At 34.4% G+C, this 26,666-nt stretch overlaps 3 protein-coding genes across 5 annotated transcripts; 1 reads left to right on the top strand and 2 right to left on the bottom strand.

Annotated features, from left to right (window-relative positions):
* Positions 1-4,652: 4,652 nt before the first annotated feature.
* LOC108222847 (uncharacterized) lies at positions 4,653-10,324 on the top strand. 2 transcript variants are annotated; one of them, XM_064093722.1, is made up of 9 exons: positions 4,653-5,029; positions 5,114-5,209; positions 5,998-6,108; positions 6,369-6,678; positions 7,209-7,299; positions 8,247-8,574; positions 9,101-9,249; positions 9,565-10,098; positions 10,203-10,324. In XM_064093722.1, the coding sequence occupies exons 1-8, from the start codon at positions 4,754-4,756 to the stop codon at positions 10,073-10,075; spliced, it is 1,872 nt and encodes a 623-aa protein (XP_063949792.1). In that variant the 5' UTR covers positions 4,653-4,753; the 3' UTR covers positions 10,076-10,098; positions 10,203-10,324. The 2 variants fall into 2 exon arrangements, with proteins under 2 accessions (XP_063949792.1, XP_017252270.1); XM_017396781.2 differs by having other exon boundaries at positions 9,565-10,324.
* A 662-nt stretch (positions 10,325-10,986) lies between these two features.
* Positions 10,987-12,126, bottom strand: LOC108222849 (zinc-finger homeodomain protein 6-like). The gene has a single exon (XM_017396786.2). The coding sequence runs from the start codon at positions 12,018-12,020 to the stop codon at positions 11,139-11,141; it is 882 nt and encodes a 293-aa protein (XP_017252275.1). The 5' UTR covers positions 12,021-12,126; the 3' UTR covers positions 10,987-11,138.
* A 949-nt stretch (positions 12,127-13,075) lies between these two features.
* LOC108222848 (alkylbase DNA glycosidase-like protein mag2) lies at positions 13,076-25,894 on the bottom strand. Of its 2 annotated transcripts, none has more exons than XM_017396783.2 (2): positions 24,676-25,894; positions 13,076-13,395 (listed from the first exon to the last, which is right to left on the bottom strand). In XM_017396783.2, the coding sequence occupies exons 1-2, from the start codon at positions 25,785-25,787 to the stop codon at positions 13,374-13,376; spliced, it is 1,134 nt and encodes a 377-aa protein (XP_017252272.1). In that variant the 5' UTR covers positions 25,788-25,894; the 3' UTR covers positions 13,076-13,373. The 2 variants fall into 2 exon arrangements, with proteins under 2 accessions (XP_017252272.1, XP_017252273.1); XM_017396784.2 differs by lacking the exon at positions 13,076-13,395 and adding an exon at positions 13,951-14,097 and having other exon boundaries at positions 24,676-25,884.
* Positions 25,895-26,666: the final 772 nt, after the last annotated feature.

Here is a 26,666-nt window from a genome sequence, read left to right as displayed (position 1 = left end):
TGAATTTCAGTTTGGAGAATCTTCTTGACAAGAAGGCTAGATGCTCATCAATTCCATCACTTTCTTCACCAGAGTCAGCTACTTCTTTCTCCTTTCTTCTTCCTTTGCTTGACTCTGAGCTCTCCTCTTTGACCAACTTCTCAGTTTCTTCAACTTGAGACTTTCCCTTGTCCTTGACAGTGTCCTCCAGAGATGCAACTAGAGCCACAGATGAATGCCCTTTCTTTTGGCTTTTCTCAATCTCTTCATCTTGTTCCATTTCAAGCTCATAAGTCTTTAAGGTTCCATACAGTCTCTCTAGAGTATAGTCTTTAAACTCTTGTGTGTTTCTGAGAGAGACTGTCATGGGTTTCCATTCTTTGGGAAGAGCTCTTAAGAATTTCAGGTTTGAATCCTTAACTTGATATACTCTTCCAAAGAGCTTTAGACCATTTAACAGTTTTTGAAATCTGTTAAATGTATCACTCAAACTTTCACCAGCCTTGAAATGGAATGACTCATATTGTTGAATCAGAAGCTGCATTTTGTTCTCTCTTACTTGCTCATTCCCTTCACAGATGGTCCTGATGGTGTCCCAAACTTCTTTGGCACTTGTGCAGCTAATAACACTATCAATCATTTCTTGATCCAAACCATTGAACAGAAGGTTCATGGTTTTCTTGTCCTTGTGCACCTCCTCAGTATCTTCTTGAGAATATTCATGGACAGGTTTTGGAATCATCTTACCTACCATGTCTTCACCATCAGCTCCCATGCTTGTGCAGACCTTCATGGGGACATGAGGTCCTTTTTCAATGCAGTTCACATAGCTTTCATCAATGGACAACAGATGCAGATGCATTCTCACTTTCCAGTGAAAATAGTTGTCTTTGTCAAGAACAGGAATCTTCACTCCAGCATCCTTCTTTCCCATCTTTCTCTAGCAGTGTTGATCTTTTTCCCTGTTTGTTGGGAACCTGGCTCTGATACCAATTGTTATTTTACACCAACTATGAGAAAGATTGTAGAAGGGGGGGGTTGAATACAATCTTTTACAAATTTAAAAGATTCAAGGATGATACACTAAAACACAGTAAACAGAAAAACACCAAGTATTAAAAATACGGGTGGATTGAATGATCCACCCGTGAGATTTTATATAGAAGAATCTGTGGATTGTTTACAATTCGCACAGCTGCTGGTTCATCACTCAACAAGTTCTAACTCTCAGATTTTTCTCTCAAGTAATTTGAACAAGTTCAACTGATGCTACTAACTTGGTTATATACTCCAAGTTTTACAAAGCTTCTAGCTAGAATACAAAATGCACTCTAATCTAAAAACAATGCTGCACAACTTTGTCTTATGCATGCTTTCTGAGATGTCTTCATCTTTGACCATCATCTTGATTTGATCCAGATTGCACTGCATGAGATAAGTATGTTTCTGCTTCTTCTTTATTTTCCTAATTAGGCTTCCATGTCTATTTTAGTGTAATTCGATCCATGTGATTTGTCAGACTTAAGCTCTAGTCACTTTCAACTGCTCTTTGCTTCATCAGTTGAAAGTTCTGGTTACTTTCAACTGCTCTTGACTTCATCAGTTGAATGCCCGGCTCATCAGTTGAATGAATTACAAACTTCATCAGTTGAATGCTGTTCCAGTCTCATCAGTTGAATTCCTCAGCATCATCAGTTGAACACTTTGTCTTCAGTTGAATGCTTGATTTTCATCAGTTGAAACATCATCCAGTCTTCATCAGTTGAATAGTTACATCTCATCAGTTGAATATCCTTCACTTAGATAAAATTACATGGCATTGGATATTTACAATTAGCCATCCTATTCTACCCATCCGTTGATAATTCCCAAAGACAAGAAACATAACAATTACAACTGAAATTTGATAAAGGTTCTAAGTAAGACATGTTACAAAATGTTTATGTTATCATCAAAAATTATTGATTCCTAACACTCCATTAATCTGAAATTATAACATAAAATCGATTTAAAATTGAATATAGTTAAATAGAAACCGCACAAATTAGAAGAAAAAATATTGTAGTAATAAATGCTAAAATAAGTGGAAATCAAAATATATTTGACTACATTTCCTTACTTGCTATGAGATATAGCATATGCCCATGTATCGAAAAATATAAAAAATTGAATATATAAAAACTTCACTATCAAGAGCTAAAATTGTTGTGTTAAAAAGTGTTCCACTGATTAGGAATTATAACAAAAGTCTTGATTTGGAAATTAAATGTATTTAATTTGGAATTCAGTATATATTATACAATAAAGGATTATAATAATAATGGCCAAAATCTTCACACGATGAGCATCCGACAGTGGCGTGGATGAAGCATCTCCATTCAGCAGCTGCAAGGAAAACTCAATAACAAAAAAAGCCTCAATAAATACAGTGCTGGAGAACATATATGCATCATAATCACTATCAATACGAAGGGAAATTATGCAAAAATAATGTCATAAAAATTTACAAATTATAATGTCATCTATACAATATAAAAAAACTCAAAAACTGGAGCAGGAATACAAAAAGGAGAACATAGACCAATGCTAAGCGACAATCCCATATGTGTAGGTCGATCGTATCCTTTCATCGGGTTTTCATTAGTTCTTTTTTCAAGTTCCTGGAAATTGAAATCAATAGAAATCGTGAGGACATATCTCTCAGCTTTTCTCTGTAGCAAATTATCAAACACGCTATATACAAAATCATGTATTGATTACGATACCTGCAGCGTTCAAACAACAAACTTCAGAACCTGTTCGAGATTGGAGCCAGGAAAAGTAACACTGCTTCAGAATCCGTCCGAGATCGGAGACGCGGTTGAAAAGCCATAAGACGCATAAGATTCAAAAAACGCCAAAAAGAACAGCATATACCGCTCTTCTAGTTTGAAAACCAGGATTCTTAAACTGATGTCGTGATCAAAGGCGTTAAAAATGGATTTGTGTTCATTCTTGATAGAATCAGTAAGAACACTAACTTTTTTTAACATTTGGTTTCCTTCCACAATCCTTTGATACCAAACCATGGATGTCGTCGAACAAACCATCAAATACATGGTGCATGTGCTTTCTTTTGATTCTTGAAAATTGTTTCAACACTTGAACCACATCCTTTCCTTTTCGCACCTGCAGAAACAAAATTTTACGATTATAATCGAGGATTTCGATACTGCAACATGACCTACCATAGAAAGGATTGCAAAACTTGTTGACGATGTTGAATCCGTCTTCATGCTAAAAAAACACGACCACCGTTATCACTACAATATAAAAAAAAAATGTTAGTACAAACACTCTGCAAATCGAGAGAGAAAAAATGATCAAATGATTACAGATGCAAGCAGATTATAAGAATTTCGAATTTTAAATTTTAAAAAAATAGCAGAGAGCATAATGGAGGAGGAAGAGATTGATTATGATAATTAAGCATGGATTTGTTATGATTAACTATCATGTTTGAATTTGAAATCAATCAGACGTAGTAATGAGTGCCATGATTGGAGGAACCGAATTTAATGCATTTTTCAAACTCTCATATGGTTGGAAGATACTATGAGATCCAACATTATCTGGGTCGGGTTACATGAATATCCGAAATTTGAAATTATAGTGTTAATTTGAATAAGGAAGATGCTGGGTCGATCCGGAGCTTAATGGGTTGATCCAAGAGAATGTGAAATTACTAAACCAGCCTTAAAAAATGACTCATGCTTTAAGAATTATATAGATGTAATAAGAGTTAATTGCAATTGGCACCCTTTTAATTTCAGCATAATGCACATTGCACCTAATAGTTTTGAAAAATACACTTTGCAACCCCAGACTTTTAACCCGTAGACACTTTGCATCCTTTCCGTTAATTTCTGCCGTTACCGTTAACTTTTGCAGGGGTATTTTGGGAAATTTAATTATATTTAATTAAAATTAGACCTTTATTTAAATTTTCTGACCATCTAAACAATATTTTTCGGAAAAGCTTAAAGAACGAAAATCGTAGAGAATAAAAAGATCTTCTTAGAACTATAAGGTTCAAAATTTTCGTAATTCTTTTTATAATTATTCTAAAAAAATTCAAAAATTAGCAATCTTGTAAAAATGAACAATCATTTTTAAATAATTATTTAAATTTTGAACCTTATTGTTCTAAAAAGATCTTTTTATTCTCTACAACTTTCGTTCTTTAAGTTTTTCCGAAAAATATCGCTTAGATGGTCAAAAAATTTAAATAAAGGTCTGATTTTAATTAAATATAATTAAATTTCCCAAAATGCCCCTGCAAAAGTTAACGGTAACGGTAGAAATTAACGGAAAGGGTGCAAAGTGTCTACGGGTTAAAAGTCTGGGGTTGCAAAGTGTATTTTCCAAAACTATTAGGTGCAATGTGCATTATGCTGAAACTAAAGGGGTGCCAATTGCAATTAACTCATGTAATAAATAACTAGGTATCACTTTTTATGTAAAGTTTTTTTTTTTTTTTTGTGTCACAGTAAAGTTTTGTTGTTAAAATACTCCAATTCAGAAATAAATACTGGGCCAACATTGATTGAAATCAAATTTACAAGGCCCAAATGAATAAGGTCCAAGCTAGTTGGGGTCACACTCACACCGTTACAGTAACCTTTCGCGCAAGCAAAGTAGCTAAACCCCTGCCCCTCAAAGCCCAAGGGTTTATACAATCTTCTATCAATGTCTCCAATTCTGAAGAATTAAACGAAATTAAAACACTCCATTAATGGCGGCCTCAAAGCTTTCTTCACTAGCTGCTATAGCTGCTGCAGCTACTTCCTATTCTTTATCATCATCATCATCATCGTCTAATCGTGCTTATGCCGACGGTCCGTTCCGATTCAATCCGTTTTCTTCTCCGCCGCCGCCGCCGCCGCCTGAAGCTTCCGATTCCGAGCCTAAGTCTGAAGTTGAGGTTTCCAAAGGCGGTTTCGATGCCGAGTCGCTGGAGAGAGGCGCTAAAGCTCTAAGAGAGATTAATAGCTCTCCCTATAAAAAACAGGTGAATTTGTTATTCCTGAAAATTAGATTGTTTTCAGTAATTAAGCTTAAGTGTACGTGTGTGTGTGTTTGTAATTGATGCCAGGTGTTTGAAGTGATGGGGAAACAGGAGCAATGTCGTCTCGCGGAATTGGAGGCCGAGAAGATTCATCACAATGCTATCCAGTCGTATGCTGATATTGTATGTACCTAGTTTTTTTAATATTGTTGAACTGCTCTGTTATTTGAAATATTTTATTTCTTAGCAGTTGTAGTTTAATTTTACCGAATTGGTATGTTTAGGACGGAAAAAAGTCTCATTTTAACTTGTTAGTAGCATCCATGTGTTTGCAGGGCCAGTTATTGACGATTGTATGGAGTTTAAGAAAGTTATTGACTAATTACGAGACAGTTATATTGTCACTACATGCTTGACAATGTAAAGCAGTTCTCTAATAAATAATAATCATTTAATTGATATGCCTTAATTAAATTCTATTGTGGAATCTATCATAATTCATAATCTTGTTTTACATGTACTACGGCCTACGGGGTAGCTTGGCATATCTTAACAAATTTATATCTGACTTGGAAGTTTCTTTCCTGACATATTAGTAGAAGCAATTTTTGTTTGTAAGTTATTGGGGATGCTTGGATACTTTAACTGACAAAGTACAATGTGCAAGTTGTAAAGGTCACTCAAAAAGTTCCTCTTTTCTGCTTCAAAGTTTATTACATTTAACACCAATCAGTTTGAAGTTGTAAATTCGACATACAGTTGCTAAATGCAGAAATGTAACTTTATCTTGTTTTTATTTTGAACTTATAAGTCAGCTAATAGTTAAACAAACAGGCCTGGGCACTCTTATATGTAATATATTACTTTTCTAACATTAGCTAATGATACGAGAACACCTTATTGACTAATATTATGGTTTCTTTGCAAGTTTCTATTTACTTCTTTATTCTGATTGGACATTGCAAATGCAGGAGAGGCAGAGAAAGCTGTCCGAAGAACAGAGGAACTTGGTACAACAACAATCTCAGAATAAGGCCCAAATGTTGCGGTATGAAGACGAATTGGCTAGAAAAAGAATGCAGGTCTTTTTTCCCTTTTTCCCATTGTTGTTGCCAATTTCCTATTTAAACTCGACTAGGAATCAGATAATTTAAAAACCAAATTACCAATTGTTTTTGACGGTTTTCATATTTGATATCTGTATCATACAGTAAATGCTGAAACTGGGGTCGTTTGTGTTAGAACCCCAAAATTTTGTAATGGATATTATTAGACTTCCTTGAACATTTTGAGTTTTACTTGGATAACTATCTAACTATTGCAAGGTGATGGCTGACTGCAGACAGATAATGAAGCTCAAAGACACCATAATGCTGAGTTAGTTAGAATGCAAGAACAGTCTTCTATACGAAAAGAACAAGCTAGACGAGCAACTGAAGAGCAAATTCAAGCTCGGCAAAGACAAACTGAGAAAGAGAGAGCTGAAATAGAACGAGAAACTATTAGAGTAAAGGCAATGGCTGAGGCCGAAGGTCGGGCTCATGAAGCTAAACTGACTGAAGACCATAATAGGAGGATGCTTCTTGAAAAGGTGAACGGCGAAAGAGAAAAGTGGCTTGCTGCAATCAACACAACTTTTAGTCACATTGAAGGTAGACACTAGTTAAGTAAATTTTGCAAATCTTTCGTGTTTGGGTAGCATGAACCTAGCTTTTATAGATATTGTGGTACAATCATTTGAACATCTAAACTGTGTGCAAGTTGACTTGGATACATCTTTGTTGAAAACATTTTTAAAATTTGTATCACATCAATCATTAATGTTTCTCTTCCAGAAAATAAAAATACAAGTACTAGCCAAACTTATGGACCATTACTAAGTGCTTCCATAAGCATTGAGTTGTCGATCACATAGGTTTTCCTTGCCAACTTGACAACTTCATGTGCTCTTCCCATCCTGCACTTGAATTAGTATTAATCTCTTGTCGATTGACATGATGTTTGCAGCGGCTTTGCTATATAAAACTGTTTAACTAGTTGATGCAGTCATTTTTGAATCTGAAAGGGTACTGCTGACAGCATTTATAAAGCTATGGTATTTTATAAATTTTTAAGTATGAACTTCTGAAGTCAAATTAAAGACGACATTCTGTGTGTAATTCTTGATCTTGTTAATATTCAGGGGGCTTCAAAGTCTTGCTCAACGATAGGAGTAAACTGATCATGACGGTCGGTGGTGCAACTGCATTGGCTGCAGGAGTTTATACAACAAGGTCTGAAGTATGACCACCTATTGCAATGAATTATTCGGAAACCTATCAAGATGCATGACCAACTAATCATTAAAACCTATTAAGAAGAAGATATTTTTATATTGAACACTTTGATACCTGGACACTTGTCAGACAATGTCATGGAAACTGTTTACTTGTGAGTTGGTCAATTAAATGATATTAACTTCTTTGTTATATACTAGAGTCAATCTGGTGATTGGTGATAGTCATTAGATTAACCTAGTAATTCTGAACTAGTTTTGTTTATGGCAGAAGTCTCAATACCATAAAAAGGAACTCAGTATCATAATATTGTCAGTCAGTATGGTTTCCGTTTTTTTGTTGTATTGCCCTGTCTGCAGCATTGAATTTGACTGGAACCACATACTAATGTGATGAATAAAAGAAAAGTCGGAATTAGGAATATAGATCTACACTGGAAGGCAAAATCATAGAAGAGGAAATAAAAAATAAAAAATATTCTTAGCCGGTTTGTAATTTCCCTGTTTACAGTTCCACTCCAGTAGATGTACATATAACCAAAATTAAGTATTCTATTGTCATGTTATTCAATGTACTTGATGAGGTAACAAAAAGCAGCAGAGTCTTCAGCAAAGAGCAATTATATGTTTAAAATATTTCTGATATGTTCCATGCTCCACCTTCATAATTATATAGATATTTGCCTGACCTATTAAGCTTCTCTGCCTAATCCACAAATTGTATATGGTTTTTGTTGCGTCACTTTGGCCAAGTAAATAGAAGCACTTTTGGGGTCTTCCCTCTGCCCCTTTGTTTGAGTCATTTATTTGGAAGATAATTAGGCATTCATTAATTTGGACAGTTTTGTTTTTGCTTATACACAATATTAACTTTCCTAAGTTAAGATACCAGGTTGAAGGTTGCCTTATGAATCTCACTGTTGTATATCTCAAATATATATGCAGGGAAGGAGCAAGAGTTACTTGGGGTTATATTAATCGGATACTTGGCCAGCCATCACTGATAAGAGAATCATCGATGACAAAATTTCCATGGTCAGGCACGGTATCCCAAGCAGCACGTAAAGTTTTTAAGAAAACAGCAACGCCTGGCGAAAACCAGTCTAAGTTTGGGAATATTATACTTCACCCTTCACTGCAAAGAAGAATACAACATCTTGCTCGAGCTACTGCAAATACCAAGTCTCACCAGGCACCTTTTCGTAACATGCTCTTTTACGGGCCTCCTGGTACGGGCAAAACAATGGTGGCTAGGGAGATTGCTCAAAAATCGGTATATAGATTAACTGTGATTTTTCTATGGTCTCCCCTTTAATTTTGTACACAATCAATTAACTCGTGATGAATAATTATAAAAATATATCCCTTAAAATTTATTTTTTAAATTCTATATTCTTTATTAGTATGAAATGTTAACATAAGTTATACTTGATTGTGTTACAACAACTCTTCTTTTATTAATAATGATTTTGGTTTATGAGGTAACATTCTGTTTAAGGTGTTTATGACATAGTACAAAATGAAGTTCTAAAAATTATATTTATTTTGGCTATGTAAACCCCATGTTAACCAGTCTATGAAAATTGCATGTTAATTAGGAATAATTTTATGGATTAAGTAATCTAAACTCTGGAACTAGAAATAATTACAGTAATATAAATTTGTGTAGTAAAATTACCTATTAATATAACCTTAATATATACCCCTAAGTGATCCCCTAAATGGAAACATATCTTCTCTTTCACTACGAACTATAGTATTCATTTCTGTGGGGTCACAACTTGCTGAAAAATCTGCAGGGTTTGGATTATGCTATGATGACAGGAGGAGATGTTGCTCCACTAGGTGCACAAGCTGTTACGAAGATCCATGAGATATTTGATTGGTCTAAAAAGTCGAACAAAGGTTTACTTCTTTTTATAGACGAGGCTGATGCATTCTTGTGCGAGTAAGTGTTCAGTCTTTTGATTGTCTACCTTACTTTTGTATACCTTTTTTAGAGCTTTATTATTATTATTATTATTGATTGCATTACTTTTTCCTATAAGCTTGTCTTTTGCTTTGTATGAGACCCAACATAACCTTTTTCCAGATTTCGTGAATGTGATTATACTACAACTTAGTCTCTTGAAGATGTATTTTAAACAGATTTCTGTAAAGCAGATTAATTTACTTTGAGTTATTTGGACATTTTTTATGTTATTGAAGTGTCACAGAAAAGTTTCCCCTTTCAAAAATGCTGATACATATGGTCTATCTATAGGCGTAACAGCATACATATGAGTGAAGCCCAGAGAAGTGCTCTCAATGCTTTACTTTTCCGAACTGGTGACCAGTCAAGAGACGTGGTCCTTGTACTTGCCACAAATAGACCAGGTGATCTTGATAGTGCAATCACGGATCGTATTGATGAAGTGATTGAGTTCCCACTTCCTCAGGAGGAGGAACGCTTCAAACTCTTGAATCTGTATTTGAACAAGTACCTATCCAGTGAAGATGTCTCAACGTCGAAGTGGGGTCCCATATTTAGGAAGCAATCTAAGAAGATTACTGTAAAGGATTTGTCTGAGGATATTATCAGAGAGGCTGCCAGGAAGACAGAAGGGTTCTCTGGTAGGGAAATAGCAAAATTAATGGCCAGCGTGCAAGCGGCTGTATATGGCCGCCCTGATTGTGTATTGGATTCAGAGCTGTTTAAGGAGATAGTGGACTACAAAGTTGCAGAACATCAACAGAGAATAGATCTTGCAGCTGAAGGTGGACTTCCGGTATAGAGTGAGGATCTGAAAAAGAGAAGGTTAGAGTAGTTACTGAAATTGAAATCTTAGAGAGCTCGTTTTCTTTGTTTTGGTAAATTAAGATGTTTAAAAATTATATAATGTGGTTCATTTTCTTCAAAAGGCGTATTACTTTGCGATATAAGGGACCTGATTCCTTCTTCAAATCATACTAAACTGGAATCTCTGCAAGTAGTCAATTATGACCTTTTCTTATTCATCAACGAAGTGGTATATTTTAGTGTATTTCTACCAATAAGTACTGATTGTACTGAAGGCGGATCTTCCTTTCCTGTTTTCTTGGAAGAATTTTTGAATCTTATCATCACAAAGAAAAATTCAAGTGGAAAGTTGACTGACAAATGAAGTGCAAAATTTTGTATGATAAAGCTTGTGAGGAAAATGATTAGTAAGGGAATGGAAATTGTATTTGTGTACTGCTGACACAAGTACCAATTTATTGTTATCCGCTGCTTTTATTTACTACACAGCTAAATACAACATGAGAGACTTCAACATAATATTACAGGTTTCAGAGTTTTGCTTTGTGTAAGCTTGCAGCTTTTTGAACATGTCTAAAAAGAAATTGACAGTTGAGGACTTCCTACTTACTTTATAGCTACAAAAAGAAGATTTCCCATTAATATCTTGGAAAACAGTACTAGTTGAATCACGATCATAGCTTGTACTTGGCTCACAGAAATTCCCCTTCAAAAATCTTGGGACACACAAAATTCATACCCTTTGCCGGTCTGAAACTACAAACCCATATTCAGAGTGAACTAGGTTACAAATTTTGAACACTATTTGAACCAATGAATATGCTTGTGTTGGGATATGAATAGTTGTAGAAACTTTCACGGTAAATATAGATCTGCTTAGTTGAAACATTTTTACTATTTTTGCTCCTGAGAATCGCACAGAATATAATATGTTAGCAACAGCCTCATTGGCACTGAGAATTAGAATGTGGATTTCGGAATACATATCACCTAAATAAGCTCTGAAGAGTTTATTACCCTAGTACCTGAGCTAGGACAAGATTTATCTGTCAACTTTATCATGGTGTTTGCTTCTGTTTATTGTTGTGCATCCAAACTTTGAACACTGATCTCTTTACCCCCAGTTCATGACACAGTTGTTCTACTTGTTCTTCATCTTCATTCCTATGAATCTTCCATCCCAATTCCTCTGCAAGTTGTTGCATTCTCACTTTCTGTTCCCTGCTAAATTTTGTCCTAAATCTCTTCTTAGACGATGGAGCCTTATCCGTCATTGTTTTCTCTCTACCTTTCACATTTACCCGAAACATATTCAGATCTTTGCTGGAAGAGTCTTTGGGCCCATGAAAAGCCATGATCCCTGGACCTCTATGTGAACCATGATGATGAGTCGGAAGCATTGATGGTTGATAAAATTGGGTTTTTCCTGATCCTCTAGTCCCGGTGTTAATCTCATTTCTGCTGGGATGCTGAGGATAGTTGTATTGGTTGTTTGCTAGGACTATCAACTGCTGTGAACAATCTGCGTCTTCAATGTCTCTCCTGTGGAAACTTCGATGGCATTGACAAGCTGCGCATTTAAGTGCTTGTGCAGTTCCTTCTTCCCCACTTGCCATGAACTCTCCGCACCCATCCACCACGTACCTTCCTATACTTGCCGCGTGATTCTTCTGGCATTCCCGATATACATGTCGAGACCACGATGCATCGCTTGCCAGTGGTGGTGCGTTGTTAGTCTTGGTTGCAGTAGTACTTTCCGATATATCCTGGTCGGATTTATCTCGTGTTAGCTGCCTATTTGATTGGTGATACTGATGATCTAGAGTTTCTGAAGGCCCGAGGATTAGTCCGCCACCTTGATTAGTACATATTGGCAGTTGCTTTGAAGATGCATGTTGTGGTTGGATTGAAATAGTGGTATAATCAATTGAGTTTGACATTATTGCAGTTTAGTTTGCTGCTAATCCCTCCCTAATCCAAATCAACTCCAGCTACAGGGTCTGATTTTATAACCCAAATCCTCACTTAAGCTAATAATGTAAGATGGTTAAGCATTTATTTACATAATTCTAATATTATGTAAACAATTTTCTCATTTTGCATAACAGATGGCTGTCTTTACTATTTATAAATCTTAAAAATTCATAAACATCACTTCGGAAGTTCTTGTAATTTAGTATATATGAATAATAATATGAATATAAATATATGAATTTAGTTTAATTAATCTAATTTATAACTCGATTCAACGGACCATCAAAATATCTGACTCAAGTTGTAACTTCGATGTCTTAATTCATGTAATTAGGACATCAGGTGGCAAATCACCCGCCACATATCAAGTCGACCATTCTCGAACATCGAATGTTTTTGACTTTAATTGAGTATATAAGCAACAAGTCAGGTCAAAAAAAGGGGGTGGAATAAGAAACCTGATCAGCATCCGTGCGTGTTTAAATTACAGACATAGAATAAATACATTATAATAACGTAAAATTATAGTTTTAGTTTTAATTGCATTTCTAGAGCTTGTGGTTTAAAATGATTTGTAATCCTGCCAGAGCTGGCCAAAAAACATGTATTGAAAAAACCTACAATAGATGTAGAACTGCTTGACAGAACAAACAGACAGCTATATCCTGTGATGCTTGTAATCCCAGAACTCCTCATAAAGAGCTCCATTTCCATATCATTGTATACTGCATAATTATTGTCTTGCTTGTCGACATAAACCTAACTTATCTTGAAATCCAATACATGATTTCACTGTCAGGAATATATAGTGCACAATGGCGCACTATCCACAAACATCTGGGGTTCCTACAGCCCCTCCAGGTTTCTGCAGCACACAGCACGACGAGCCTTGCTTAGACAACGAGGTCAAGACTATTACACCCAAGTCACAACTATAGCAACTCGCATCCTCACATAACTACTTGTGCCTTCAGTACAATGTGGCTATAGGAAAAAATGTAAATGAAAAACCAAGCAGAGGTTGAGAAGGGGTTCCAAACGCAGTCGAGCTTTATATAAGTTTAAATCCCTAAAGCCATGTTGCTTACTGGATACAAAAACCAGATAAATATCTTGATCAATTCCACAACATATATCTGTTACTACAAGTTTCATAGGTCTACTACTGAATATATAAGCCAGCCTAGTAATGACAAGGTACATAAAAAATTCTTCGCCTGAAATTTCATGAACATTTTGTTTCTCATGTAGTTAATTCTGCTTAGAGTACAGTACAGAAAGGACCAGGGGACTCCATGGAAGATCACTTCTCTGCCTGGTCATTGCCCCCATATGCAAGCCCTAAACACAAAATCTTAATTTCAGATCAATCATCTCACAAATATTTTAAATGTTACAGGATAAGATATATATGCAACAGTTCATGACAAAGAAAATACCAACGGTAATCAAGAACAGAAGCAACAAAATGTTAACTCCATTGAAATTAATCAAATACATAAACAGGAACATGATGTGATTAGACCACCTCAAATGCCTATATGTTGTTTAAGCAGAAGCAAAACATTACATGTACCAATCTTATGTACTCCAGGACTACAAATACTTTGCAACTGCTCAAATCGACAATGAGAGATGTCTTGTTTACATCCATGTAGGGATTATAACAAGCAACACACTCTTGCTTTCAAAAAGCATTAACGTCCTCACAGTACCATGCTATTTTCACAGCAAGATTATCATCAAAAGGAGGCAAGTCATTTTCACTTGCCTGTAATAATTGCATGGATTTAATACACTGTAATAATAACAGATATACACGGAGTTATAATGCCTGGATTATGTGCATTAACAATTTATCAATTTACAAGACAAGAAACCAAACACTCCAGACCTTTCTATAAAAACTAAACAATATTTTCTTTGTAATGTTATTAAATAGTTTATAAGTTGATCAGCAAAAGTGTCTCAGAAAAGAGAAGCTTCTACACCAAACCGACTATGGACCAGTACTGATGAATGGGCTAAGCACCAAATGGAATTCTGAAAAAGCAAAAAAAAAAAACTGGTGACACATCTTTTCGGTAAAACTTACAGATGTAATTATGACAGATACATGTTCATATATTCACCAAATTACACGATTAAGTCAACAGATCCGACTTCTGCGTCATTTTGTAATATATGGATTTGCTATATTATTCCTTTTCCTTGTCTATATATTGTCCAGGGAGAGTGTTCTACTGCACCATTGCATGCAGTGTCAACATACTGCCAACGACAAGGAAGTCAGGAGGCATTATACACTTGAAGATAATAGCTTTTAGTAAGTCTAGAATTGAGATGGGAAAGATATATAGAGAAAGCTGGAGTGGTTAACCCCAGAGGGAGCACGGATTTTCTTTTTTGGGGAGAAGGGTGGGAATATATTTTAGACATGGGGACACTGCATAAATCAAATTAATAAATTATCATTAATAAAATACTGAAATATATATGCACACACTTGCAAAATAAAATAACTTTAATACATGTTATTTTTAGGAATATCAAACTAAAAAATTGTAAATCACATATAATGAATTAGTTATTAGAAGGGGTGTTCAGGGAACATATTGGTTCGGATTCTTATTTTTTTTGGAACCAAACCAATATACATGTAAAAACAAACCATAAAATAGCGGTTTGATCCGGTTTGAACCACAACTTTAACTCCATAATTTATTTTTGTTAAATATTTCTTACACTTGAAATATAAATATGTTTTAAACAAATATAATTTAAATTTAATGTACAGAGTAGATCATGTATATGTATACATTATATTATCAAATCTATAAATTTACGTATTATGTTTATGTACTTTGATTTAATTCAAATGAATTTAAACTAAGCTAATTTAACGAAAAATTGTAACAAGTTGAACGTTGACTCGATATATTTAGAATTTATATATCAAATTATAAATTCTAGTCTCAATGTATAGTTATATATTACATATTTTTATGTATCAAATTATAAATTCTAGTCTCAATGTATAATTATATATTACATATTTTTATGTATCAAATTATAAATTCTAGTCTCAATGTATAATTATATATATTACATATTTTTATGTATTAATATGTAACGGTCCGGTTAGCTTTAACCCGTTTTCGTATATTAAAAACCATAACCAAACCATTTATAATTGAATGGTCTGGTTAACCGAATCATCAACAACGTTTCTAGCAGTTCCGGGTTTTTTTTGTTTGGATTGTTATGGTTCGGTTCGGGTGTGCGGTTTGACGGATATTTTGAACACCCCTAGTTATTACAATTGGAAAAATCGTCTAAAATGCCTATTTCCACCATCAAATAATCGTCTAGAATGCCTATTTCCACCATCAAATAACCATAGTACTTTTTCAAGGATACAACATTTTTTACCCACCAACTATGCATTAAGCATCACATATATGCATAGGTGAGCAGTGAGCCCGACTTGTCTAAAATAAATATTTCCACCATCAAATAACCATATTACTTTTTCAAGCGTACAGCCTCTTTTACCCACCAACTATGCATTATGCATCACATATATGCTTAGGTGAGCAGTAAGCCCGCTCGCAATATATTCCAATCAGATGTGTTACTTCCAATAATGGATTTCAAATAAATCACAAGATGAGGGCATAGGGTATATCAGACCGATGTATCTAAGCATAAAACTCTGGAGATAATATTCATTTTCCGATAATCAATACTTGCTGCAACTATCACCTCCCATAACCCTTCCATTCTCAAAGATCCAATAATTAAACTGCCCAACAAAGATCCAACCTTTTGTATCCAAAATTTTTAAACATAGTGTAATCACCTTTCTTAAAAAACACCTTTGAGAATATAGTGTATTTTGCTCTGATACCAAAATACCGAGAGGATAAAGGGGATCGTTTCTTATATCTAATAAACCCTAAAGAGGGTAGGCAATTAGAACTTACAACAAAAACAATCATGTTTTAAATAAAATCTACAATCTATAACTTCTAAACATTTTTCATCAATATCATGCATAACATGAATTATAGATATCATATAAAAATCCTATCTTATTTATCAAAATAAATCATACTATTTAAACAGATTGGCTCACCGGAGTCCCTGATCTCTGCTATGCCCTTTTATGACCTCCCGTCTAACAGGCTCTGCAACCAGGTTGCTCGACAGATATCCACCATCTCTGCTTTAAATGATATAACTTATGATGACAAATAGATAATATTTGTATATGATATCTTATTGATGAACATGTTTTTCTGTCGTAGATTGTAGGAGAAGAAGTTTAGTTTGCCATAAGAAGAGTAAGTGTAGAGAAATTTAAGATGTATTTCAAGAACTGATGATTTTCAATGTTACAATAAGGTCTCTTATATAGAGATCCCGGTTTTGATTACAGCCATACAATAGCCTTTCAATAATGTATTACAATAATGATACATGAATTATTTTCTGAGTGCAGTCTTTTCTATCTTTTTTAGATTCCTGCTGTCTCACTTTCTTCAAAAGCTTACAGATTTCCTGTCAACTCATATCTTCTCATATCTGCTTAAACTTTTCCTGCCACGTTCTCTTATCCGCTACTGATTTTCTTATCTTCTACTGATTTTCTTGTTCCTTTGCCATATCTTCTGTCTTCTGCTTCTGCACTGATATCCTGTATTTATTATTATTATTATTTTTTTTTTTTTAAGTCATGGAAATTTTGATATGTTGTAAGAGTAGTTACTACAATCACCAATATGTATCTTGGGACGTAAAATCATCAACTAATAAGATACAATCACCAAACTCATATTGGGTTGTAAAAATATTTTTATTATACTACAGTCACCAATTTCATATTGGGCTGTAATAATATTTGCTAATATTCTACTGTCACCAATTTCATATTGGCTGTAAAGACATCTTTATTATACTACAGTCACCAATTTCATATTGGGCTGTAAAGATATTTGCTAATATTCTACAGTCACCAATTTTATACTGGGCTGTAAAACATTTTAATTAAGTATGGTCACCAAACTAAAAGTTTGGGCCATACAAATATTCTCACATTTTATTCAAAAGGATTAGAACATCCTTCTTCTTTTGATGGGCTTTGCAGTGTTTACCGTCTTCGTCCTTTGGCTTGGTGTCATTTCCTTGTAAAGTTCCCTTGTCTTCATGGAATGATTATATTTTCCTTCTGTAACTCTTTTATACATTGTTGTTAACTCGGTTGTATCTGTTTTCAAAACATCATTATTATAATATAATGTTAGTATTTCTTCAACATCTCCTCCCATCCTGGTACCCAATACACATGCCTTCCTCCCTCTAATAAAATCTTCCAGTTTGGACTTTAGAACTGCTATTCCGATTGCTCTTTTGTTACATATCCAATCTTCAAATTCTTCTAGAGTACATGGCATGGGGGCTTTTAAACTAGTATTATCACCTTCTATTGCTGTGTTTCTGCCATATTTGAATATTTGACATATTAGTATTGGCTTCCCTGTCAAATCGGTACAGGCATCGAATACCTGTACTCCATAGATTCCTCCTGGTCCATATGATTGCATCATAGCCTGAACACTTTCTGCTATCAAGGATGGTAACATTGATATACTAGTTAATGTTTCATCAACCATTATCTTGTCAATGAAACCATACATTAATAAGCTCTTAACCAAACTTGGATCTGCATTTTCCTTACAAATATACCTTGGATATTTGCTAAACTTTCCATTTCTTAATATAGTGGAGTTTGATTTGTAATCATAAAATTTGGTTATTTTTTCAAAAGCTTCTATGTAATCCTTGGGATATTTAATTCTATCGGTCAGGTTGATAGAACTTAAGGATTTCAGGATAGAATTTCAGGATAGTAGTAATGAAACGGATAAAGAACAAATCGATAGTAGTAATACAGAAGAAGAGGAGATAAGGAAAATAATATGAAGCAACAAATGATACTAGGAAATAATTTTTTAGATTCTTTTAAAACCCAAGTAATAAAACAAGAAACAATAAGTCTATTAACTCCATGTGGAAAATGGATAGTACTAAAAAGAATAGTACCTGTAAAATCAATTAGTATTAATAATATAAGAACTGAGCGACAAACTAATTTAGAACTATTGAAACAAAAGTATCTAGAAGCATTAAAAATAAATTTTGGAGAGCATCCAATGAAATTATGGGAGAAGGAAAAAATATATGCCGAGATAAGATTAATAGATCCAAATGAGATAATAAGGAACCGACCAATTAGATATAGTCCAACAGATCAGAAGGAATTAGAAATTCAAATAAAGGAACTGTTAACTTTAGGATTAATAAAGGAAAGCAAAAGCCCACATAGTAGCCCAGCCTTTTTGGTAAGAAATCATAATGAAACAAAAAGAAGAAAAGCTAGAATGGTAATTGATTATAGAGAATTAAATAAAAAGACAATATTTGATGGATATTTCCTACCATATAAAAGGAATTTAATTAATAAAACAAGTAATAAAAGATGGTTTAGTAAATTTGATTGTAAGAGTGGATATTGGCAGATCAAATTGACGGAAGAATCCAGATGTTTAACTGCATTCAGTGTACCACAAGGACATTATGAATGGATGGTATTACCCTTTGGATTAAGAACAGCCCCTCAAATATTTCAGAGAAGAATGGATAAAATATTTAGAGAAATGAATGATTTTTGTTTAGTATATATAGATGATATATTAATATTTAGTGACAGTCTAACAGATCATATAAAACATCTAGAAGATTTTATTAAAACTATTAGGAAACATGGAATTCTATTATCAGAAAGGAAATCAGAAGTATTTAAAAATAAAATAGAATATTTAGGATATATTATAGATTCCGAAGGAGTCCAGTTACAAGATCATATATCAACAAAAATAAAAAAAATTTAAAGAAACATTAGAAAATAAGAAAGAAGTACAACAGTTTCTTGGAATAATAAATTATGCTTCAGACTATATAAAGGACTTACCAAAACTAAGAAAACCCCTTCAAGATTTAATAAAGAAAAATAAAATCTTTGAATGGACTGAGGAACATACTAATACTATAAAATTATTAAAAACTAAAGTAGAAAATTTGCCAAAACTGAGACTACCCAAAGATACTGACCAATTAGAATTATTTACAGATGCTAGTGATATAGGATGGGGAGCAGTATTAGTAGCTTTTGAAAAAGATGATATTGATAAAGAAAACCCTTTAATATGTGGATATGGAGCTGGAACATGGAAACCAAATGAGAAAAATTATCATATTAATGAAAAGGAATTGCTAGCTGTTAAATTAGGTATAAAAAGGTTTCATTACCATTTATTACCTGTAAAATTTATTGTAAGAACAGATAACACTCAAGTGAGATCATTTATATTTAATAAAATAGACCCTTTACCAGAATTAAATAAAAGAAGAAATTGGCAAGCATTTTTTAGTTGTTATGATTTTGTTATTAAAAATATATCAGGGACTAAAAATGTTCTTGCAGATTTTCTTAGCAGAGAAAATGGACAGGGATAATATGAATCGACAGGTGGAAGGAATAATAGCAGAAATCAAGAGGAAAAACCAGAAAATATCAGATTTAAATCATGAAATAGAAATTCTTGCCAAAAATCTCGAAGAAGCCCTGAAAATTCTCAAAATAGAATCCCCTCAAACTTTTGTATCCCGATTAGCCTCCACACCAGTTATAAACACTATTACCCAAACCGTACCAGAAATACCAAAATCCTTAAGTTCTATCAACCTGACCGATAAAATTAAATATCCCAAGGATTACATAGAAGCTTTTGAAAAAATAACCAAATTTTATGATTACAAATCAAACTCCACTATATTAAGATATGGAAAGTTTAGCAAATATCCAAGGTGTATTTGTAAGGAAAATGCAGATCCAAGTTTGGTTAAGAGCTTATTAATGTATGGTTTCATTGACAAGATAATGGTTGATGAAACATTAACTAGTATATCAATGTTACCATCCTTGATAGCAGAAAGTGTTCAGGCTATGATGCAATCATATGGACCAGGAGGAATCTATGGAGTACAGGTATTCGATGCCTGTACCGATTTGACAGGGAAGCCAATACTAATATGTCAAATATTCAAATATGGCAGAAACACAACAATAGAAGGTGATAATACTAGTTTAAAAGCCCCCATGCCATGTACTCTAGAAGAATTTGAAGATTGGATATGTAACAAAAGAGCAATCGGAATAGCAGTTCTAAAGTCCAAACTGGAAGATTTTATTAGAGGGAGGAAGGCATGTGTATTGGGTACCAGGATGGGAGGAGATGTTGAAGAAATACTAACATTATATTATAATAATGATGTTTTGAAAACAGATACAACCGAGTTAACAGCAATGTATAAAAGAGTTACAGAAGGAAAATATAATCATTCCATGAAGACAAGGGAACTTTACAAGGAAATGACACCAAGCCAAAGGACGAAGACGGTAAACACTGCAAAGCCCATCAAAAGAAGAAGGATGTTCTAATCCTTTTGAATAAAATGTGAGAATATTTGTATGGCCCAAACTTTTAGTTTGGTGACCATACTTAATTAAAATGTTTTACAGCCCAGTATAAAATTGGTGACTGTAGAATATTAGCAAATATCTTTACAGCCCAATATGAAATTGGTGACTGTAGTATAATAAAGATGTCTTTACAGCCCAATATGAAATTGGTGACAGTAGAATATTAGCAAATATTATTACAGCCCAATATGAAATTGGTGACTGTAGTATAATAAAAATATTTTTACAACCCAATATGAGTTTGGTGATTGTATCTTATTAGTTGATGATTTTACGTCCCAAGATACATATTGGTGATTGCAGTAACTACTCTTACAACATATCAAAATTTCCATGACTTAAAAAAAAAAAATAATAATAATAATAAATACAGGATATCAGTGCAGAAGCAGAAGACAGAAGATATGGCAAAGGAACAAGAAAATCAGTAGCAGATAAGAAAATCAGTAGCGGATAAGAGAACGTGGCAAGAAAAGTTTAAGCAGATATGAGAAGATATGAGTTGACAGGAAATCTGTAAGCTTTTGAAGAAAGTGAGACAGCAGGAATCTAAAAAAGATAGAAAAGACTGCACTCAGAAAATAATTCATGTATCATTATTGTAATAAATTATTGAAAGGCTATTGTATGGCTGTAATCAAAACCGGGATCTCTATATAAGAGACCTTATTGTAACATTGAAAATCATCAGTTCTTGAAATACATCTTAAATTTCTCTACACTTACTCTTCTTATGGCAAACTAAACTTCTTCTCCTACAATCTACGACAGAAAAACATGTTCATCAATAAGATATCATATACAAATATTATCTATTTGTCATCATAAGTTATATCATTTAAAGCAGAGATGGTGGATATCTGTCGAGCAACCTGGTTGCAGAGCCTGTTAGACGGGAGGTCATAAAAGGGCATAGCAGAGATCAGGGACTCCGGTGAGCCAATCTGTTTAAATAGTATGATTTATTTTGATAAATAAGATAGGATTTTTATATGATATCTATAATTCATGTTATGCATGATATTGATGAAAAATGTTTAGAAGTTATAGATTGTAGATTTTATTTAAAACATGATTGTTTTTGTTGTAAGTTCTAATTGCCTACCCTCTTTAGGGTTTATTAGATATAAGAAACGATCCCCTTTATCCTCTCGGTATTTTGGTATACATGTATAGATATACTCCCTCCATCCCACTTCTTTTGTCTTGTTTGACTTTTTATGGTCAAATTGACCAAACTTTGACCAATAATGAATAATTATTCTTACATGATCTCTGAATCTTGAAAAATACATCTTAAAGTACAATAAATGTAGATTCTATAATATGTTTTTTAAAAAAATTTCAATTATTTAATATATGTAAATTTCAGTCAAAGTTGAGTCAATTTGACCATAAAAAGTCAAACATGACAAAAGAATTGGACGGAGGGAGTAATAAATTTCTTGAATTAGCATAACAAGGTGTCTATAGCTAAGATTGCAAACCAACTTACTTAAACATTATACATATATAGATGTGTAAATCACTTCATGATACAAAAACTACCCATCCCGCACCCCACCCCCATAAGCACCCATGCCCAACTACTATCGAGAAATAGGGTCATACCCCCGTTAGCAAAGCAGTGCTTTAATTAGGGTGATGAATCCTTGCTTCCTAGGTGCCCACTCTATTATTAGCAAAAGCAAGATAAAGAGAAGAAATCAAATAAAGAATATAACGGATGGTACCTTTGAAGAGAACGCATTGATTCACAAATTACGGAGGGGGGTAGGGAGCTAAGCTAATTGAGAGAAACAAAAAAATAAGAGAAGCAAGAAGGTTAACAGAGTTAGCTTACAAGATGGCGTTCAGACATGCACTGCATAAAACTGCTGAGGATGATAACGGAGGGACATTACAATAGACGGTCGGAATTATGAGATGGAGTCTTGGAGATAGATATGAATACATGTAACTATTATGTGTATTCTTGCAAACGCGATTGTGTATAGATAATAGACGTGTCAAACTAGTTAGTCCTGCAACCTACCCAACGTATTCAGTGTGCTTATCGCCGTCTTCACATCTGGCTTATGCATATTCTAAGTAAATAAAAATCAGCTTCGCAGGGTACACAAACATAGAATGCGTAGTCACAGTCTATGCAAATGGTGGATGCGTATTCTGTGGGCATTAGGGGGTCGCGTTCCTGCCCAGGGAGCATAAAAGATTTTAGACAAGGAGACACCGAATAATTCAATTCTTTTTAAATCAATACATATCTTTTAAGGTATCTTACGGGGCAATTACTACTTACTGCAAAACTATCTCCTCCCATAATTCTTCCAATCTTAAGATTTTATAATCAAACTACCCAAATATAGAGGTAGTGTGTTTTGGGATACAGCTGCACATTTTTATTAACAATGAAAGATTTTTATTTTATTTTTGGTCAGGTTAATAGTGAAAGATTGTATATGCTATGCTAAATAGTGCAGATACCTCATACATCGGTTCACTCAATTATACACCATCATCTTCTCTTCTTCAACTTGGCGTCGTTTTCTTCACAATAGCACTAGCTTCTCCCTCTTCCTCTGTTCTGTTAATTATTCATATTACATTTATACAATAATCACGCTTTAACCTTGTTTCAAATTTGCTCAGTGCACTTAAAACTCTGCCAAAGAAGAAATGTCAGATTGCCAACCAACTTGTGTCGCGTCCCATGTCGACTCGGGTACGGCTGCTAGAATACCGTGTCAGGGCGACACAGCTATCAACAACTGTGTAGAGGTAGCAACTAGCATGCCATAAACAACTTCTTTTCCAGGGTATGGGATTTTCAGTAAAAGTGACTTGACTTCCATCAATCTCTCAATCATATAACATGAAACAAGGTTACCCTGCACGTCTATAATGTTTTATTTTCTTACTCAATCATCAGAACCCAAAAATGGAATATAGGCATCAGAAGGCATCTAAACTTGGTTTGTACTTCATAGAACCTCGAGGACATGGGTCGATGGCGAATTAAGAAAGTGGTAATCAAAATTTGGGTTGCAGTACCATAAACAACTTCTTTTCCAGGGTATGGGCTTTTCATTAAAAGTAACTTGACTTCCCATCAATCTCGCTATCATATAACATGAAACAAGGTTACCCTGCATGTCTATAATGTTTTATTTTCTTACTCAATGATCAGAACCCAAAATCGAATATAGGCATCCGAACGCATCTAAACTTGGTTTGTGCTTCATAAAACCTCGAGGACATGGGTCGATGCCGAATTGAAATAGTGGTAATCAAAATTTTGGTCGCATTATACCTTAGCAGCTAAAAGGTTCACACTCTAACAAATCCTAATTAAAAAGTAGAAAGCAACCAAGGAAATTTCGGAAACAGATATCTTGAACAATGAAGAATGTAATAGAGTTTGCAGGAAACATCGAAAGTAAAGGCTATGAAACTATAAACGCAATCAAAACCACAAGGGTAAAAAACCAGTATCTGACAAATCAAATCCAACCCATTTGGTGAAACTATGTAATAGAGACAAAACCTGGAAATGACATTAATGTCAATAACTATGTAACACGTTGGCTTGATTATTACAACCTTAGTACTTTAAGCTTATACTAGCCTAGAACCCGACTGCACGGATGATTTTTGATAGTTAATAATTTTCTTATGTGTGTTTAATTTGTTTTGATATGTAGTTGATGGGATCCAAACCCTAGACCTTTAGTAGCAAAAATATAGAAAAATTTAATCTAACGTTTCTAATTAATTTGATAAAGTGATCCGTACCAGACTACAAACCAACAACTGTTACTTTTTTAGCCTTAATAAAATAGTGTAGATGTTCATTTTTATTACATTTTAGTTAAATTTAGACCGATTCAAAATTGTCAGCACTAACTGTGACGTCAGGTTCAATCAGAAGTAGTGGGAAATATAAAAATAACATGATAAACAAAGAGGGAGCAATGAAGCTAAAATAGACAAGTACGCGAACAGGGAAGTGTTACCCAAGGTTTCCAATGCCATTAATGGGTTCCAAGAGCTGCAATTGATGTTGCTGCTGCTCCAATTGTTGCTGCTGATGAATCTCACCATCCACCGCCACGGTCAGCCTAGGAGACGGAGCACCTTTCGACTCAACAAACCGCCACATATACCAAGCTCCAACCGACCTATACGGACGCCATTTCTCACAGAGTTGCTCCATTTGAGACGGGCGCGGCAACTCCTCCAAACCAAACAACTGGTGTATCCCTTTCCTCACGCCCAAGTCACTAATAGGCAAAACATCCGGCCTATGCAACGAAAAAATCATAAACATATGCACAGACCACGAACCAATCCCCTTCACCATCGACAACATAGTAAACAAAGACTTATCATCCATTCTGACAACCGTCTCATCCGACAAAATCCCACTCTTATACTTACTAGCTAAGTCATACAAATAACTCGCTTTCCTTCCCGAAACACCAATTTGCTTAAGCTGCTGAGCTGTTAACGACAAAACAACATCAGGCAAAACCGCCTCCTCGCCACCACACAACTCAACAAAGCGGCTGTAAATAGAAGTCCCTGCCTTATAAGCAAGCTGCTGGTACAAAATGGACCTAGCCAGCGACAAAAACGGAGAATGATGAGACTCAAATGCAGGCGGAGGATGAGTGTCAATCAAATTAGCTAACAGTGGATCAGCATTACGAAGATGTCGCAAAGCGTTTTCGAGTTCACCCGGGGCAGTCAAGGGTTTAATAATTTGGGGATAATCCCTTGGCGCTTGTGACTGATTCTTCTCTTTACCTCTTCTTCCTCTACCTGTTGTTTGTTTTGTGGTTGTTATAGCCGTTGAGTTTGTTACAGTTGTGGTGGAGGTTGTTGAGTTTGTTATTTCTGTTGAGTTTGTTGAGGTGGGGTCAGGGGAGATGATTGTGGGCTGAGATGGGTCGGGTGAAGAGAGGCGACGGGCCTTGGGTGGGCGGATGGGGATTTTGGAGGGGTTAGAATGGTGTTTGAGATCTGGGATTGGGGGGAGATTCACGGGGATGGTTTGAATTGATCGGAGAGGAGTTGGGTTGGGGTGGAGCTGTGACAGGGAGTTGGGTTGGTTTTGATTCTCCATAGCGGTGATTGGCGGAGATTTGACGGAGAAGAGTGATAGGAATTGACGGGAGAGGGTATGGGATTGGGGCTAGTGGTGTTTGGTTTTTGTGGTGTTATTTGTCATTTTAGACCTCCGCTTTTATATATCGGATGTATTTCTTTTTATGTTTTTTGTTTTGTCGGTTTTACCTATTTTGCCCTTATTTAATCAATTTTACTTTAAATTTTTATCAGGTTCATAAAATTATTATTTTAATATATTAACAAATAATAATAATAATTTGTATATTAAATTAATTCTAATTGTACAGAGACTTTAAGATTATTGTGATAAAATCTTTAAAAATGATAGATGAAAAATCGTTCGATGTTTGTGTGAATAGGGATAGAGCGTAGATGAAGTGTTGCGTTGCAGGACACGTGATGATTCAAATTATTAGTCTATAATTGTCATCTTTTATTGAAGATTCAATAGATAATTATCTATTTTTCAATTAAATATTATATTTTGGCATGGATAGAGTTTCGATTTTAAATTTTTGTTTTGTTTTTCTACTATGTTTTATAAGCTTAAGTTCTGTGGAGACTACACAATTTTGGAGATTTGGAGACCAGCATCTAGATCATTAATCATATTATAATCCAACGGTTGTTATGAACTTAATTGAAAATTAAAATAAAATCTGTAAAACCGCACCATTCTATCCGTATAGCTTAATCTCTTTGTATCTTATACGACTTATATCCTTCAAAACCACCAGCAGTTACAGTAGTTGCGATCTTCCAGGATGATCATTTCTCCGCTAATCTCAATTCTCAACACAATTAATATATATACCCGCAAATTGTTCCCATGTTCTTCATCATGTTCTGCTTTATATCGTTGTCTGGGTTGTAA

The sequence above is a fragment of the Daucus carota genome, chromosome 5 (genome assembly GCF_001625215.2).
Source record: "Daucus carota subsp. sativus chromosome 5, DH1 v3.0, whole genome shotgun sequence".
Classification (NCBI taxonomy): domain Eukaryota; kingdom Viridiplantae; phylum Streptophyta; class Magnoliopsida; order Apiales; family Apiaceae; genus Daucus; species Daucus carota.
The sequence above is the reverse complement of the archived record's forward strand: the minus strand, read 5'-3'. Positions and strand labels throughout refer to the sequence as shown.

What these genes read in the sequence shown, in the direction of transcription:
- LOC108222847 (XM_064093722.1), top strand. Translation starts at nt 4,754, where the DNA reads ATGGCGGCCTCAAAGCTTTCTTCACTAGCTGCTATAGCTGCTGCAGCT. An exon ending in GCTCTCCCTATAAAAAACAG is followed by an intron (nt 5,030 to 5,113) that starts GTGAATTTGTTA and finishes AATTGATGCCAG; the next exon opens with GTGTTTGAAGTGATGGGGAA. An exon ending in TGGCTAGAAAAAGAATGCAG is followed by an intron (nt 6,109 to 6,368) that starts GTCTTTTTTCCC and finishes GGCTGACTGCAG; the next exon opens with ACAGATAATGAAGCTCAAAG.
- LOC108222848 (XM_017396783.2), bottom strand. Translation starts at nt 25,787, where the DNA reads ATGGAGAATCAAAACCAACCCAACTCCCTGTCACAGCTCCACCCCAAC. An exon ending in AATGGCATTGGAAACCTTGG is followed by an intron (nt 13,396 to 24,675) that starts GTAACACTTCCC and finishes TTTTGTGTTTAG; the next exon opens with GGCTTGCATATGGGGGCAAT.
- LOC108222849 (XM_017396786.2), bottom strand. Translation starts at nt 12,020, where the DNA reads ATGTCAAACTCAATTGATTATACCACTATTTCAATCCAACCACAACAT.